The sequence below is a fragment of the Lolium rigidum genome, chromosome 1, assembly GCF_022539505.1.
Source record: "Lolium rigidum isolate FL_2022 chromosome 1, APGP_CSIRO_Lrig_0.1, whole genome shotgun sequence".
Lineage (NCBI taxonomy): Eukaryota > Viridiplantae > Streptophyta > Magnoliopsida > Poales > Poaceae > Lolium > Lolium rigidum.
In genome coordinates, this window is record NC_061508.1 from 281905398 (window position 1) to 281921991 (window position 16594).

Sequence of the window (16594 nt, forward strand, 5' to 3'; positions counted from 1 at the left end):
GTCATAACTCGTATGATGTCATTTCAACGGATCATGATGATGCTCTATTCGATGTAAAGCGGTAGTCTCTAAAGCATAATTCACAAAAATATAATGGCATTAATATTTTATCTCATCATTGACCCAACTAGGTTTGGATACATCTCTCGGATACTTCATCATCACTATGATACTCCAAGAAATGTGAGTTGTAGAACAATTTCATAACTCTCTTAGATGTTCGCTAAAACTAGTAATTCAAATATTTCCACTATGATCCAATCATAGATATTTGACTTTTCTATTACGATGATTTCTACTTCATGCTGAAATTTATTTGAATCCATTCAAATGTTTCAAACTTCTTCCTTATCGAATATATCCACAAATATATACTCAATTCATTGTTTGAAGTTTTCATGAAGTATAAGAATCTCCCGCACACAACTATGCCCAATGATCCATATACATCATCATGTATGTTTCCACTAAGTTAGTTGCCCGTTCAAAACTTGGCCTATGAACGGTATTTTAGTCATTCTATTTTAGAAAAGATTTGCAAGTGCCAAACGATTCAAAAAATCAAATGACTCCAAAAATCCATTTGCATGGAGTTTCTTCATGCGCTCCTTTCCAACATGACCTAAAAGGCGGTTCCACAAATAAGTGGAATTCAAATCATTTTCCTTATGGCATTTTAGCGTCAGTGTTATGTATGTGTGTTTCACCATTAAGATTTATAATAACTTATCCATCGTACATGGAGTAATGTCATAATTTAAACAACTCATTGTTTTCATTTGACCGAGAGCAAAATAACAATTATTAAGTTCTTTATTATAAATTCTAAGGGCTAGATAGAATGCCAACGATGAACATAATAACACTTTATTTTTGTTCCGAGCGTGCATTCCTATCATATTTCTTGTCAGATCACTTAGGCCATTGAATTCTTGTATTGCGTTGTTTTTGTATGACACTTCATACCAACCAATATAGTACTAATACCCAAGAATTTCATAGTGTGACCTAACTAGGAATACAATCATAACATGTATATCATTTATATACACATGAGCTAGACTTTCTAGTCTTTTCTTTCTTTCTACCAAAATATCTTTTGCAGTTTCTCTTTTAGCTTTCCTCATTATTCAGAAAAACACTTCAACATTAATAACTTCTAGGTTTGTTGGTCTGATACCAATAACCTTGAGGTTCTTATTTTGAAGTTGATCATCATATGACAAGTTTTCCGGATTTCACTATTAATAACCTTGTAATATGATGAACAATTTCACTCATAATTTTATCCATCATATCATGACGACTTTCCGAGACCATGTCTGTACATGCTAGGCTCGTAAAGTTTTAACCTTGGTATTTGCATGTGCAAATCTAGCTTGCACCCGTTGTATGCACACGTAGAATCTATCACACCCGATCATCACGTGATGCTTCGAAACGACGAGTCTTAGCAACGGTGCATATTAAGGATGGTCACTTCATGGATATGCGAATATCGTTAGTGCCCCAATAGTTGGAGGATTGTGACGCCTTGCGTCTTCAACCTTCGTACATTCCCATAAAACTTATGAGTTCATGTAGTCTCACCAAATTATATTCTATCATCTTGCAATAAGGTCTTAGATATCACATATATCTCATACCTTGATTATTTCTGAAAACTAAATTTTCAGCTCCTTACTTTTCAAACAGATTTGAACTTCAAGTTTCACGGAGACAAGATAACTTTAGGTACTAATTGAAACCATATCTCTTTGAATCAACAATGTGAGGTTTACTAAAAGTTTGCAATAGGACTTAATCAATTCTTGATTCTTTAACAATACGGTACCAATCCGTAAAGTTTCTTGTCGATTTTAACGGTATTTCTATCTCAATTACAAGACTAGCGCATGGTAGAAAACGGATGCCAATACTACAAAATTAATTCAAAATACTACTCAGACTATGTTTATGATAATTAGTTCATGTTTTAATCTAATTACTAATGAACTCCCACTTAATTAAACATCCCTCATAGTTGTTAAGTGGTACACGATCCAAATCCACTACACCAAAACCGATCATCATGTGAGATGATGTAGCTTCAATAGTGAACATCAAAATGTTGATCATATCATCCATATGACTCGTGTTCAACCTTTCGGTTTCCGTTGTCCCGAGGCCATGTCTGTACATGCTAGGCTTGTCAAGCAAACCCAAGTATTCCGCGTGTGCAACATGGCTTACACCCGTTGTATGTGAACGTTGAGTCTATCACATCCGATCATCACGAGATGCTTCGAAACGACGAACTGTACAACGGTGCATACTAGGGGAGAACACTTTATTATCTTGATATTAATGTGAGGGATCATCTTATAATGCTACCGTCGCGATCTAAGAAAAATAAGATGCATAAAAGGATTAACATCACATGCAATTCATATGTGATATGATATGGCCCTTTAGTCTTTACGCCTTCGATCTTCATCTCCAAAGCACGTACATGATCTCCATCATCAACGGGCATGATCTCCATCATCGTCGGCGTAGCGACAAGGTTCATGGCGCCGTCTTCATGGTTGTTCACCTCATGTAGCAACTATTACAACTACTTTGAAATACTACTCAACATGAAATTTAAAGACAACCATAAGGCTCCTGCTGGTTGCCACAATACAATAATGATCATCTCATACATATTCATCATCACATTATGGTCATATCACATCACCAAACCCTGCAAAAACAAGTTAGACGTCTCTAATTTGGTTTGCATATTTTACGTGGTTTAGGGTTTTCGAGTGAGATCTAATCTACCTACGAACATGAACCACAACGGTGATACTAGTGTTGTCAATAGAAGAGTAAATTGAATCTTCACTATAGTAGGAGAGACAGACACCCGCAAAGCCACTTATGCAATACAAGTTGCATGTCGAGCGTGGAGCAAATCTCATGAACGCGGTCATGTAAAGTTAGCCCGAGCCGCTTCATCCTACTATGCCACAAAGATGCAAAGTACTCAAACTAAAGATAACAAGAGCATCAACGCCCACAAAACCATTGTGTTCTACTCGTGCAACCATCTATGCATAGACATGGCTCTGATACCACTCGTAGGATAACGTTGCATAGAAAACAAAAATTTTCCTACCGCGAACACGCAATCCAAGCCAAGATGCAATCTAGAAGACGGTAGCAACGAGGGGATATCGAGTCTCACCCTTGAAGAGATTCCAAAACCTACAAGATGAGGCTCTTGTTGCTGCGGTAGACGTTCACTTGCCGCTTGCAAAAGCGCGTAGAAGATCTTGATCACGATCGCTTCCGGCGCCACGAACGGGCAGCACCTCCGTACTCGGTCACACGTTCGGTTGTTGATGAAGACGACGTCCACCTCCCCGTTCCAGCGAGCAGCGGAAGTAGTAGTTCCTCTTGAATCCGACAGCACGACGGCGTGGTGTCGGTGGTGGTGGAGAAATCCGGCGGAGCTTCGCTTAAGCGTGCGGGATGTGGTGGAGGAGAGAGACCGCTAGGGTTTGGGGAGAGAGGGGGTTGGGCGCCGGCCCTCTAAGGGGTGCGGCCAAGGCTGAGGCTTGAAGTGGTCAGCCCCTCTCCTATGCCCCTCATTATATAGGTGGAAGCACCAAGAGTTCTAGTCCAAGTCTTCGAATAAGACCCCAACACTAAAACCTCCCATATGTGGGAAACCTACTCAAGGAGGGAGTCCTACCCAAGGTGGGACTCCCACCTTTCCTTGAGGTGGGTGGGCCGGCCACCCTAGGGGAGTCCACCTTGGACTCCTCCCCTTTAGGGTTGGCTGGTCATGCAAGGTGGAGTCCCTCCGGGACTCTACTTTCTATGGTGATTTCTTCCGGACTTTTCTAGAACCTTCTAGAACCTGCCATAAATGCACCGGATCATTTCCAAACTTGGAATATGACTTCCTATATATGAATCTTATTCTCCGGACCATTCCGGAACTCCTCGTGATGTCCGGGATCTCATCCGGGACTCCGAACAAATATTCGAACTCCATTCCATATTCAAGTTCTACCATTTAAACATCCAACTTTAAGTGTGTCACCCTACGGTTCGTGAACTATGCGGACATGGTTGAGTACTCACTCCGACCAATAACCAATAGCGGGATCTGGAGATCCATAATGGCTCCCACATATTCAACGATGACTTTAGTGATCGAATGAACCATTCACATACGATACCAATTCCCTTTGTCACGCGATATTTTACTTGTCCGAGGTTTGATCTTCGGTATCACTCTATACTTTGTTCAACCTCGTCTCCTGACAAGTACTGTTTACTCGTACCGTGGTATGTGGTCTCTTATGAACTTATTCATATGCTTGCAAGACATTAGACGACATTCCACCGAGAGGGCCCGGAGTATATCTATCCGTCATCGGGATGGACAAATCCCACTGTTGATCCATATGCCTCAACTCATACTTTCCGGATACTTAATCCCACCTTTATAACCACCCATTTACGCAGGTGGCGTTTGATGTAATCAAAGTACCTTTCCGGTATAAGTGATTTACATGATCTCATGGTCATAAGGACTAGGTAACTATGTATCGAAAGCTTATAGCAAATAACTTAATGACGAGATCTTATGCTACGCTTAATTGGGTGTGTCCATTACATCATTCATACAATGATATAACCTTGTTATTAATAACATCCAATGTTCATGATTATGAAACTAATCATCCATTAATCAACAAGCTAGTTAAGAGGCATACTAGGGACTCTTTGTTTGTCTACATATCACACATGTACTAATGTTTCGGTTAATACAATTATAGCATGATATATAAACATTTATTATAAACATAAAGATATAAATAATAACCACTTTATTATTGCCTCTAGGGCATATCTCCTTCACCAGGGGCATGCCACCCTACCTATGTTTCTCTTGCACCGTCCCATTCGCTTGATTCTTTCATCCACGGACTTCATCTGATCTAAAAACCCCTATATAAAGTACTTCTCGATGCTTCCACAACGAGAGTGCCGTAGAAACACTGAAACAGAGCTAGAACCTGTAAAGATTAGAGGGGGAACTCCGTCGGAGCCGCCGCCAAAGGGATCTCCACCTTCTCCAACGTCTCCACCATCATCACTATGATAAAGAGGGAGTATTCCACCTCTGGACTATGGATTCGTGGCAGTATCTTGATCTATTTGTCTCTTGTGCATGGAGTTTTCCCCTTTTTGAGGAGTATAAGAGAGATGTGTTGCATCATCTCTCTGTTAGGACGCGTAATGCCCATATGAATGCTTATCAAACACATCTTGAAGTTCCACCAATATTATGTCATTTATGAATTGTTAGTGTCCACTACAACTTAAAATGAGAGTAGACAAGTGAACCCATGAACCCCGGTCCATTTTAAATCACTACAAACACCTTTCCAACACTTTTACCTTACTTTATATTTACCAATGTTATTCAATCCGAAAATAAAAAATACTATCTCTACATACACACACACAACTCAAATACCACTAGTCTTTATTTGCTTTTATCTAATTTACTTAGGTTGTTTGCTTTATTTTACTTTACTTTATTTTTACTAATACGAAACCTTGTGTTTGACAACCACACGGTGGAGTTGGAGACACATGGCAAGAACTTTATTTTGCAAGTTGCAAGAAGAGGAGAACAAGATTTAGCTTGTAAGCCAATTCCCCGAGAGTTCGATATAAACCCTCGAGTCACCCTTGTGGGAAAAAGATGCTTGCTACAACACTCTGAGTCCCAATGGGTTGGTACACACGGAGTTGTTGCCATCACCAAGACAAAGATCAAAGATTGAATTCAAGTTGGTCAACTCATGACGCATAAAGATTGTGGTATGGTAAGATTTTTTCAATTATGCTTTACGAACTAATCCAGTATGTATATGAATTTGTGTTGTCTATGTATTTTAGGTATATTTCTATGGGCATGCATAAAGGATGACATGAAGTGGTGATCGTCATCAAGGTCGAGAGGGGAAAGTTCAAGATTAGCATTTTGAGAAGATCATATGCTTGAATCTTGCCATTGATTTGGTGATAATGGACATGTGAAGATGTGTTTTAATGATGATATCCCATAGTGGTGCATGGAGGGGAAAATTACGAGTCTTCATGAAGCAACAATGATCAAGTGATGCACTTCGGCTTGAATGAAACTTGAAGCGGTGTCATAATGAACAAGGGGGCGCACAAGAAAAATGTATGCCCTTGTTAGTTTTTTCCTTTTACCAGTCTCAAGGTGTTTGTTGGGAGACTAGGTTATACGATAGATAACCGCACTATCAATAGGGGTTTTCGTTTGAGAATTTGATCACATCATCCAAGGAGCTTAATCCTTTGCATAATTTATATCCCCTTGTTATTGTTGCTTCTTGTTGTTTCTCTCTATGAGGTTCTTGAGCTTTTTGCTACCTTTTCAACAAGCCCAAGTTCATAAAAATGGAATTCATATGCATCTTTGATTGCGTTTCCGAGTTTGGATGTTTACTGGTTCTTCGTTTTTCGAGGTATCACACCTCCCCACTTATGGTATTTAATCTATTGATATTTCTAGGGTTTTATGGTCTCAATTAGATAGATATTTTTCTTAGCATAAATTTTTGTTGGAGCACTTAGTTGAGCCTAGCTTATTTAGATTTTGTGCTTGTCAAATAAACATTAGTTTAATTCTTTATTCTGATAAGCTAAATCCGTAATTGTTTTTAAAACGCCTACTCAGCCCTCCTTTGGGCCACATCTCATCCTTTCATCCATACTTCCTTTCTTTTGCTATGCTACCATGGGTTTCTATGCCATTGGTTCCTAACCTTGTTGCTATGAAGTTTGTGTGTCTTACTCTCCTTTGGTTTTTATCTTTTGACAGTTTGTATACATGGACCATCTTCAGTTTCCACCCAATGAGCAGGCCCTAGATACTTGCTCACAAGAGCATGCCACGTGACAAATAGTGACTATGTTTGTAGTTGCTAATGACCTTGATAAGAAGATTCTTTAGAACAAGACTATTTTCGGGAGGTGACTCGTAAGCCATTGACCACCATGTGCATCTATTTCTCTTATGTTGCTACTCCCTCCGTCCTTAAATAAGTGTACGCTAGGACATGTCTTAAGTTAAAATATATTAACTTTGACCTTTTTTTTAGAAAAATGTAGCAGCATTTATGACACTATATTAATATCCCTAGGTTCATCTTTACATGTACTTCAATAATATAGTAATTTGATGTCACATTGATACTCGTGGACATAGGGAGTATGTTTTAATATTTTTATGCAAATCATCATGCTTTTTTTCGTGATTTCTCAAGTACCATAAGCAGCAGTTGTCAACCAACCTCACCCTGTTGAAGAACCCGAAGTCAACCCATCTACATCTCTCAATGAATGGCTTGTGTTCCCTGGAAGCTAGGTCCTGGGTGTATGATGTTTTAACTTGCTACCTTTAATTTGCATATATGTTGCATTTTTTTATTTGCTTCGTTATGTATATTGTCTCCTACCTTAGTCACTTTTAACTTGCTACCTTTAATTTCCTATTGTTTCCTTTTTCCCATTTGATGTTTTTTACTTATAGTTTTGCTATATTACCTTCCACCATTTGCTACTTTTGGTATTTTTCATTGCTCCTACGTATGCACCTTTTTTTTTGTTTTCCTCAAGCAATTGTTTATGCTATGGCTACTGCATTAGTTATGAATATTTTTAGTACATTACTTTTTACAGTGCTACTTTATGTATTAGTCATTCCTTCCATGTATCCATCATTTTATCTTTGCATTTTTCAGTGACATGTTTTTATTTTGCCACATATATGTCATACTGTTAAGCTGCAATACCACATTATGTTGCTTCCATGGCTATGTAACATGATGCTTCGTTTATGTGTTCTATCGACAGGTTCCAGCCTGCTTCAAGCATTTACATTAGAGGCTAAATGCAATTTTTGCCTCCGATGTTGATGCAAATATGAAAGACCCTTGTTGTTGTTGAAAGGAATGCAGTCTCCTAGATAAGGTTGATGTTGTTTTCAAAGAATGAGATGATGCAAGTGTCCTATTCCCAACTAATGTCACCACAAAAGAAGAGCAAACCATCAATGCCGATGTTGGGGCTGATGAGAGGCAAAGGAAAATGAGGTCTTGATACATGAACTTTGGTGTTTATTATATGTATTCTATGATATTTGCATCATATGTGAGGTTTCAGCCATGTTTTACATTGATTCATCCAAGTTATTTGTTATCTAACTCTGTAGGACAGAAAAAACTTATGTTAGTGTATTTAACTTTTAAAAAGCTACGGGACTCAAAAAAGAGCTATGTCAAAGGAACATAGGTAAAAAAGGGTCTAACTTTTATCTCTATATGACTATAAGAGACGCGCAAACAGAGCTTGGCTCTGGTGGTTAGGCCCCTTGTGGTGAAACCAGTCCACCCAGGTTCAAGTCCTAGACTTGGCATGGGTGTTTGCATTTACCTGGATTTATTCCAGGATTTAACCGGCGCTATGTTTTCAGTGGTAGGTGACGTGCCCGTCAACAGCGAGGCGCCAGTGGTGACATCGTCAACCTCAAGATTTGCCGGCTCAGTCCCTCGGAGGTGCTCATAGGGGTAGGGTGTGCGTGCGTTCATAGGGGTGTTTGTACGTGCGTGTTTGTGAGCGTCTGCGTTGTACTGTGTTCTAAAAAAAAGAGACGTAATTAATGATATTTATTAATCCTTGACATCATCGATGATGTCATTTATGCAATATGACGATTACAACTCCTCTAAGAAACGGAATGTCCCTTTCTTAACAACATATGAACATTACCGCTTACGATCATATATATCCGCACAAGTCGGACTGCGGCAAAAAACGGATTGGCTATTACTCCCTCCAATATAAAATAAATGTCGGTGACTTAGTATAAACTTTATACTAGATTAGCATAAAATTTCCAATACTTATTATCACCTGAAGGAGTACCTATGTTTCATCTCGACCGTTACAATTTGGTCACACATGTATTATTGGTACCTATATAGACAAACATGGTAGGTTGTTTTCTTCTGATTTAATAACATACTTAATAGTTAATTACTATTCATACTATTTCAGCTTGAACACTCTAAAAAATTGTTGATGATGGAAGTCAGAAAAATAAACTGCCAAAATAGATTCACAGTGTGTGTTGCATAATCGCGTGCAGCTACAACAAAGCTACGAACATTTTTATCTAGCCAGTGGTAGAGCAGACAACCGATTAAGCAGCCACCATGGATACTTCCAAATTAAGTTCCAATCTTGTGGTTCGACTTCAAGCTAGGCTTCGATACAGCTCATTTCACCTGCCCTAGCTACGACCTTCCCCTCCATTTTCATTTTTCCTCATGCTGCTGGTATTAGTTTTCCCTTTTTGTCTTTAGTCTATAAGGATGAAACTCAAGCAACAAATTTTTTGTTGGGTTTCCACGAACACCGCAAATAGAGTTGAAGCGATAACATCCTGCGCAGAGGCCGACGTGGACGCATCTAAACCCATGGCTTGCAGATTGGCTCCGGTTGGAGTTGAGTTAACCTGTCATTTTTATCCCACGGCTCCATGTGCTAAATAGAAACGATATTTTTCTGCACAGTAAGAAAAAAGATATTTTATGTGAAGCAATTCAGTTCACTGGACTGCCTTTCTTAGGTAGTATCCCTCCGTGACCAAATGGATTCCATATAAGTTCCTTTTAAGTCAAACAATGTAAAGTTCAACCATTTATGTGAAAAAGATACGGAAATACTTTTGTACACCCACGCATGGGTGTGGGTGTTTCTATCACCGTTCATTTATTACTCGAGATTCGTGCCCACCATGGTAGATAGAAAGATTCCTTTCTCTCTCCTCTTTTTATCCGAATCTTAAAGCACAATGAACGGTAACGGAAACACCCACACCCATGCGTGGGTGTACAAAATCCACTCTCGAAAAAGATATTAACGTCTTTTTTCCGAGAGTGCACAAAAGATATACCATACTTTTATTTTTATTGAAGGCATAAGTTTGAATACTACCAGTTGCCGCGAGGAGCGAACATAGCAAGAACTCCACCCCGGCTAGTGTGGCCACCACCGACAAAACAACAACGACACTAAGACAAAAAAAAACATCTAGAATACCAAACCAACACCATTAGATTGATCATAATGTATTTTTTATATGTATACATTTTATATTTGTAGATATAGATAACTTTCTAAATAAGCCATTCAACGTGTGCAGTTTGATCATAATATGCACTACAAGGAAGTATCACTTTGAGCGTAACAATTTCATGTGAACTTCTTTCCTATTTTTCTAAACGAAAGGCAAAATCTTTTTCCTATACATATGTACACAAATAAATTCATGTATCCTGGACAAGGGGAGTACTATTAAGTTTTTGCTCTACCGAGTGAAAGGAGGCTGATAATTAAAGCAAGATTATTCTTGAAGTCCCATTTCCCCATATTTGAAGAAACCACTCTTTCTTACTTTTGTATGAACACGAGGCGAGTATGATGATGAGTCATCTCACAAGCCATACATGTCACCGTCATCTGCTCAATCTAGGAGTGTAAGGCCAGATTAGAGATCACATCAGCTTCACCGCGGAAGGAGGAGTGCCACTCCATGGTCGAGCTCTGAGGGCCTCATGGCAGGCCGCCTTATCTGCCACGTGGGACGGGTGTGGGCCCCACGAAGGGCCTGCCCTTTGGCCATCGTGGCTCCTATATAGCCTTCATCCATCCTATCCTCCTCTCCTTCGCACGGATCCCCCTTGACCCAAGCTTCTCCTGCTTGCCGACCACAACAGGTACACTCTCCATTTCTCTAACAGTTTGCTCTTAGTATCTGCTGATCAAGGCTATCAGAGTTATAGTGATGATTCCGTTAGTTTCTGGGTTGACAAGATAGATGTTATTGGAAAGTGTGTACATAGAATTTGCTAGGAATTTTTAATATGTCTTCAGGAAGAACAGAGGAAAAGTTCTACAGTTTTGTTCTCCAGTTTCTGTCAGTAACGAGGAGAGGAGTAGCGTATGACTTGATTCTCTTGTAGAGATATTGTAGTCCGGATAAGTATGCGGGCAGTGTGTGCCATGTCATGGGCTTACGTGCAGCTTAATCTTTTGTTCTCGGATCTATGATAATTAGTTTCTTGACTAGTTGATGATCAGTTAGCACTTCTTCATGAGTAGCCAAGTAGTCCCCGTGTTTCTACTCAGAGAGAGAGCAAGAGTGCTGTTATGCTTAGACTCTTAAGCAGGAGTAGTAAGTTGTACTCTACTAGTATAATTTTTGGGAGGCAGATAAATAACACTTTTATAGTAGATAAAATACCCTTATATTTGGGGGGAAATAATAAACTTTTAGATAAGAAAATAGTCAAGTTTTGTAGCAACCGAAAAGGAAAGCAGCTTGCTAAAGAATGTATTGGATGGATTATGGGCCCTTAATTGACATGATGATACTAGGCTTATCGTGCTTTCGTCCGCAATTTGCAGCAAGATGGCCGACTACGTGTATGGGCCAGGGCGGACCCACCTGTTCGTCCCCGGGCCGGTGAACATCCCGGACCCGGTGATCCGCGCCATGAGCCGGAACAACGAGGACTACCGCTCGCCGGCCATCCCCGCCCTGACCAAGACACTGCTGGAGGACGTGAAACAGATCTTCAAGACGACCACCGGCGTCCCCTTCATGTTCCCCACCACCGGCACCGGAGCCTGGGAGAGCGCGCTCACCAACACGCTCTCCCCGGGCGACCGGATCGTGTCCTTCTCGCTGGGGCAGTTCAGCCTGCTGTGGATCGACCAGCAGCAGCGCCTGGGCTTCAGCGTGGACGTGGTGGAGTCCGACTGGGGCTACGGCGCCGACCTCGCCGCGCTGGAGACGAAGCTCCGCACCGACTCCAGCCACACCATCAAGGCCATCTGCATCGTCCACAACGAGACGGCCACCGGCGTGACCAACGACCTCCACGCCGTGCGCAAGCTCCTGGACGCGTACCGGCACCCGGCGCTGCTGCTGGTGGACGGGGTGTCGTCCATCTGCGCGCTGGACTTCCGCATGGACGAGTGGGGCGTGGACGTGGCGCTCACGGGGTCGCAGAAGGCGCTGTCGCTGCCCACGGGGCTGGGCATCGTCTGCGCCAGCCCCAAGGCGCTGGAGGCCAGCAAGACGGCCAAGTCGGTGCGCGTCTTCTTCGACTGGAAGGACTACCTCAAGTTCTACAAGATGGGCACCTACTGGCCATACACGCCCTCCATCCAGCTCCTCTACGGCCTCCGCGCCGGGCTCGACCTCATCTTCGAGGAGGGGCTCGAGAACGTCATCAAGAGGCACGCACGCCTCGGCGCAGCAACAAGGTACATCCATTGTCACAGCATGCTGTAGTTGTGCTGCCTGTCACAGCTTGATGAATGCTTCAATGAATCTAAAACAGGTTGGCCGTGGAGGCGTGGGGGCTCAAGAACTGCACCCAGAAGGAGGAGAACTTCAGCGACACCGTCACCGCCGTCGTCGTGCCGGCGTACATCGACAGCGCCGAGATCGTCAAGCACGCATGGAAGAGGTACAACCTCAGCCTCGGTCTCGGGCTCAACAAGGTCGCCGGAAAGGTCTTCAGGATTGGACACCTCGGCAACCTCAACGAGGTATCCCCGCAAATATTCCTCACCTATCTACAGCTTGCTGCTGCCATGAAATCTTCACTTTGCATCGCCAACCAATGATCATTCTCAATGCATTTTTCGCTGCAGCTGCAACTGCTGGGCTGCCTCAGCGGGGTGGAGATGGTGCTCAAGGACATCGGGTACCCGGTGAAGCTCGGCAGCGGTGTGGCGGCCGCCGCGGCGTACCTCTCGAATTCCACGCCGCTCATCCCATCCAGGATCTGAGCAAATCTCTACGCGCGCGCGCGAGAAGGAAGAACAAACCATGGTGCCCTGCTTCGGGCTGCTGCTTGGCACACGGAAGAGCAGAGCAGGCGTAGTACACTACCGGTCTCATTATACTCTCTGTATGTAAAGTTATTTTTCACATACAAAGCTGTGCTAAAGGAGTATAATTTCGTGAACTCATGCTTTAATTACAGAAAAAATGAACTCTGAGTATATAACAACATGTGCCCGTTTTAGCTATACTTGTATTGCTGATCGATCAATTCTGTTTCACCCTTGTTAGTACTACTACCTTAGTTCTAAACTTCTCATAAATAAGTTTTATATTTTTTCTTGAAGTTAAACTACATAAAATTTGATCAAGTTTAAAAAAACATTAAAATATACAATACAAAATCAATGTTGTTAAATATATCATGAAATATATTTTCATGTGATGTTTATATGATTTTGTAATTGATAGTATTGTTTCAGATTTGGTCAAATTTTACTAGCTTGACCAGTCTTTTCATTGAAACAAAGAGAGTACCAAACATGAGCTGTTTCCAGTTCTATAAACACTGAACTATACAGTTCCTCGACAGCAGTCAGGTTAGGAAATAAAAACACCCCCTCACGTTCTCACCCTAACAATGGATACATGCCACATTATCATCTAAGATTAGGTAGTGGCTTCTAGGTACTCATGAAACCAAGTTACTGTACGGGCTCAAAATTCGTGTTTTTAGCGCTCCAGAAATTCTGGAAAAAAATCTACAGACAGAGGTATGTTGCACAGTCAAATTTGAAATTGTTATAGTTAAAATTAAGATTAAAAACGTTAAAATATTTTTGTCGGAAGAATAAGGACGTACATGTTCTCTGCATTCACTTTGTCAATATTTCAAGTGAAGAAGAGACCGACATCAAAAAAATTGGTCAAGGCTAGCCTTTGCTGATACTTTTGCCTGGTTGGCCTCCTCCCATCGGTCTAATTAATCTGCATTTAAGTGTAAAATTTAGAAGCTCCAACCATTGCAATGTAAAGCCCCTAACTGCAAAACCACATAAGAAACATAATATGTTGTAGCCATTCGGCCACATCCAACCATTCGATAGATCCATGAAATAATGAAATCTAGGTATATAACAAATGTCCATTAGTTACAATTGAAGTATTAAAAATATGATGCCAACCCTTGTATACAAAAAATAGAGGCACCAACAAGAAAATCATCTGCAGCATAAATTCAAACCCGTCATGGCAAACTCCATTATAATTGCAATATAATGTTGACGTGTTCGCAACAAATAGCACACTTACTTGCAGCTTATTGAAACACCATAAACAACTAGAAACAAATGTTTGCAGCGGACAAAACGGAAATTAGAAGCCTTCATAATAGATGCATCTGATCACCGCAAGGCACCTTAACAATTTACTCGCTTCTGTTTTGCCAAAAGAAATATTCCACCTCACTCATCACGTTTCTCTAGCTGAGATGCCCGGTGCTTAACAACTCACATGTCAAGGTGAATACAAAATCTCTTTGGGAGCATCTCTAGACGAACTCCTAAAAGTTAGAGGAGCAAACACCTCCCTATACCTTAACTTCTCATATTTGCTCCTCTAAAGTTTAGCCGTCTATATCCGATACCCTATACTTAAGGGCCTAAATTTCTTTTTTTGCAAATCAAATCATTTGAACCAAACATTAAGCGGTTAACGTAAAATATTTATTATTACAAACCAAATTCATGAATGTAACCGAACAAATTGTTCAAACTCAAACACACCAAAGATCAAATTCAAATAAATAAAGACACAACTAAGATTTGATATGGAGACCGCCACTGATGCTCATCCTTGTTCTCGATGGTTCGGTGCATGTCGAGGAATTGTTGGATCATGTTTGAATCATGGTATGGCTCAACATGGCCTCCATTTGTGATGCACCTGAAGTTATCCAGCATGTCTCACTCATGTTCAATGATCATGTTATGCAAGATGATGCAACATATGATTATTTTCCATAAGACCTCGGGTTTCCAATACTCAGCAAGCCCATGAATAATTCCAAACCTCCTCTGAAGCACGCTGAAGGCTCTCTCCACATGTTTTCTTCCCGAATCTTGCATCATTGCGAAGTGAGCTTTATTCTATGTTTGAGGATGTGGGATTGTATTCACAGATGTGGGATCCCCGCCACTATCATCCTCCGGCGCACGCTTTGCCCGACGAGCTCCTCTGGCGGTGGCGGGTGAGCGGGGGCAAGCCTAAAAGAGTTCGGCGACAACGGATTGTAGGTTCCCCCGAGTTGCCCGCGGGAACAACGGGGAACGGTTGGAACAACCTTTTAAGGGCATCTTGATGAGCACATGTTGCAGACCGTTAGGAAACCCCAAGAGGAAGGTATGATGAGCATAGTAGCAAGTTTTCCCTCAGTAAAAAACCAAGGTTTAATTGACCAGTAGGAGAAAGGCGTGACTTCTGAAGGTGTTACTAGCTTACTTGTGGCAGGGCGCACTACTGGCGTCAGTAACAACGTGGAACCTACACACAACACAACCAAAATATGTTGCCCCAACTTACACTGAGGTTGTCAATCTCACCGGTTTTGCTAAAAACAAAGGATTAACCATATAGTGTGGAAAGAGATGTTTGTTTGCAGTGAAATTAAAGAGAACAGTGTTTTCAGTAAGTAAACAGTACATGATGATTTTATTAGTGTAAAAGAAAGGACCGGGATCCACAGTTCACTAGAGATGTATCTCCATAAAGATAAATAATATGCTGGATGAATAAATTACAGTTGTGCAATTGACAGAATAAAAACCATACTTGACAAGATGATTACTATGAGATTTGTTTGGGCATTACAACATAATACATAGACCGTAATCCAACTGCGTCTATGACTAATAATCCACCTCCTGGTTATCATCCGAACACCTTTCAGTATTAAGTTGCAAGCAACAGATATCACATTAAGCAATGTGTGTAAAGTAAACAATAGAATTACCCTTAGATAAAGCATTGTTGTTTTCTCCCTAGTAGCAACAATACATCTACAATCTTAGAAGTTATTGTCACTCTTCCATATTACTAGAGGCATGAACCCACTATCAAGCATAAATACTCCCTCTTGGAGTTACAAGCATTTACTTGGCCAAAGCATCTGTAGGATAACGTTGCATAGAAAACAAAAATTTTCCTACCGCGAACACGCAATCCAAGCCAAGATGCAATCTAGAAGACGGTAGCAACGAGGGGGTATCGAGTCTCACCCTTGAAGAGATTCCAAAGCCTACAAGATGAGGCTCTTGTTGCTGCGGTAGACGTTCACTTGCCGCTTGCAAAAGCGCGTAGAAGATCTTGATCACGATCGGTTCCGGCGCCACGAACGGGCAGCACCTCCGTACTCGGTCACACGTTCGGTTGTTGATGAAGACGACGTCCACCTCCCCGTTCCGGCGGGCAGCGGAAGTAGTAGCTCCTCTTGAATCCGACAAGACGACGGCGTGGTGTCGGTGGCGGTGTAGAAGTTCGGCGGAGCTTCGCTAAGCAAACCGGGCAATATGAAGTGGAGGAGCAAAGCTAGGGTTTGGGAGGGGGTGGCCGGCCACTCAAGGGGGGCGGCCAAGCTATGGTCTTGGGGTGGCC

The 16594-nt window shown here is 41.6% G+C and overlaps 1 protein-coding gene across 1 annotated transcript; it reads left to right on the top strand.

The window, feature by feature from the left end:
• Window positions 1-10761: 10761 nt before the first annotated feature.
• LOC124694910 (serine--glyoxylate aminotransferase-like) lies at window positions 10762-13233 on the top strand. The gene is made up of 4 exons (XM_047227837.1): window positions 10762-10862; window positions 11554-12417; window positions 12495-12705; window positions 12811-13233. The coding sequence occupies exons 2-4, from the start codon at window positions 11558-11560 to the stop codon at window positions 12946-12948; spliced, it is 1209 nt and encodes a 402-aa protein (XP_047083793.1). The 5' UTR covers window positions 10762-10862; window positions 11554-11557; the 3' UTR covers window positions 12949-13233.
• The last annotated feature ends 3361 nt before the right edge of the window (window positions 13234-16594 follow it).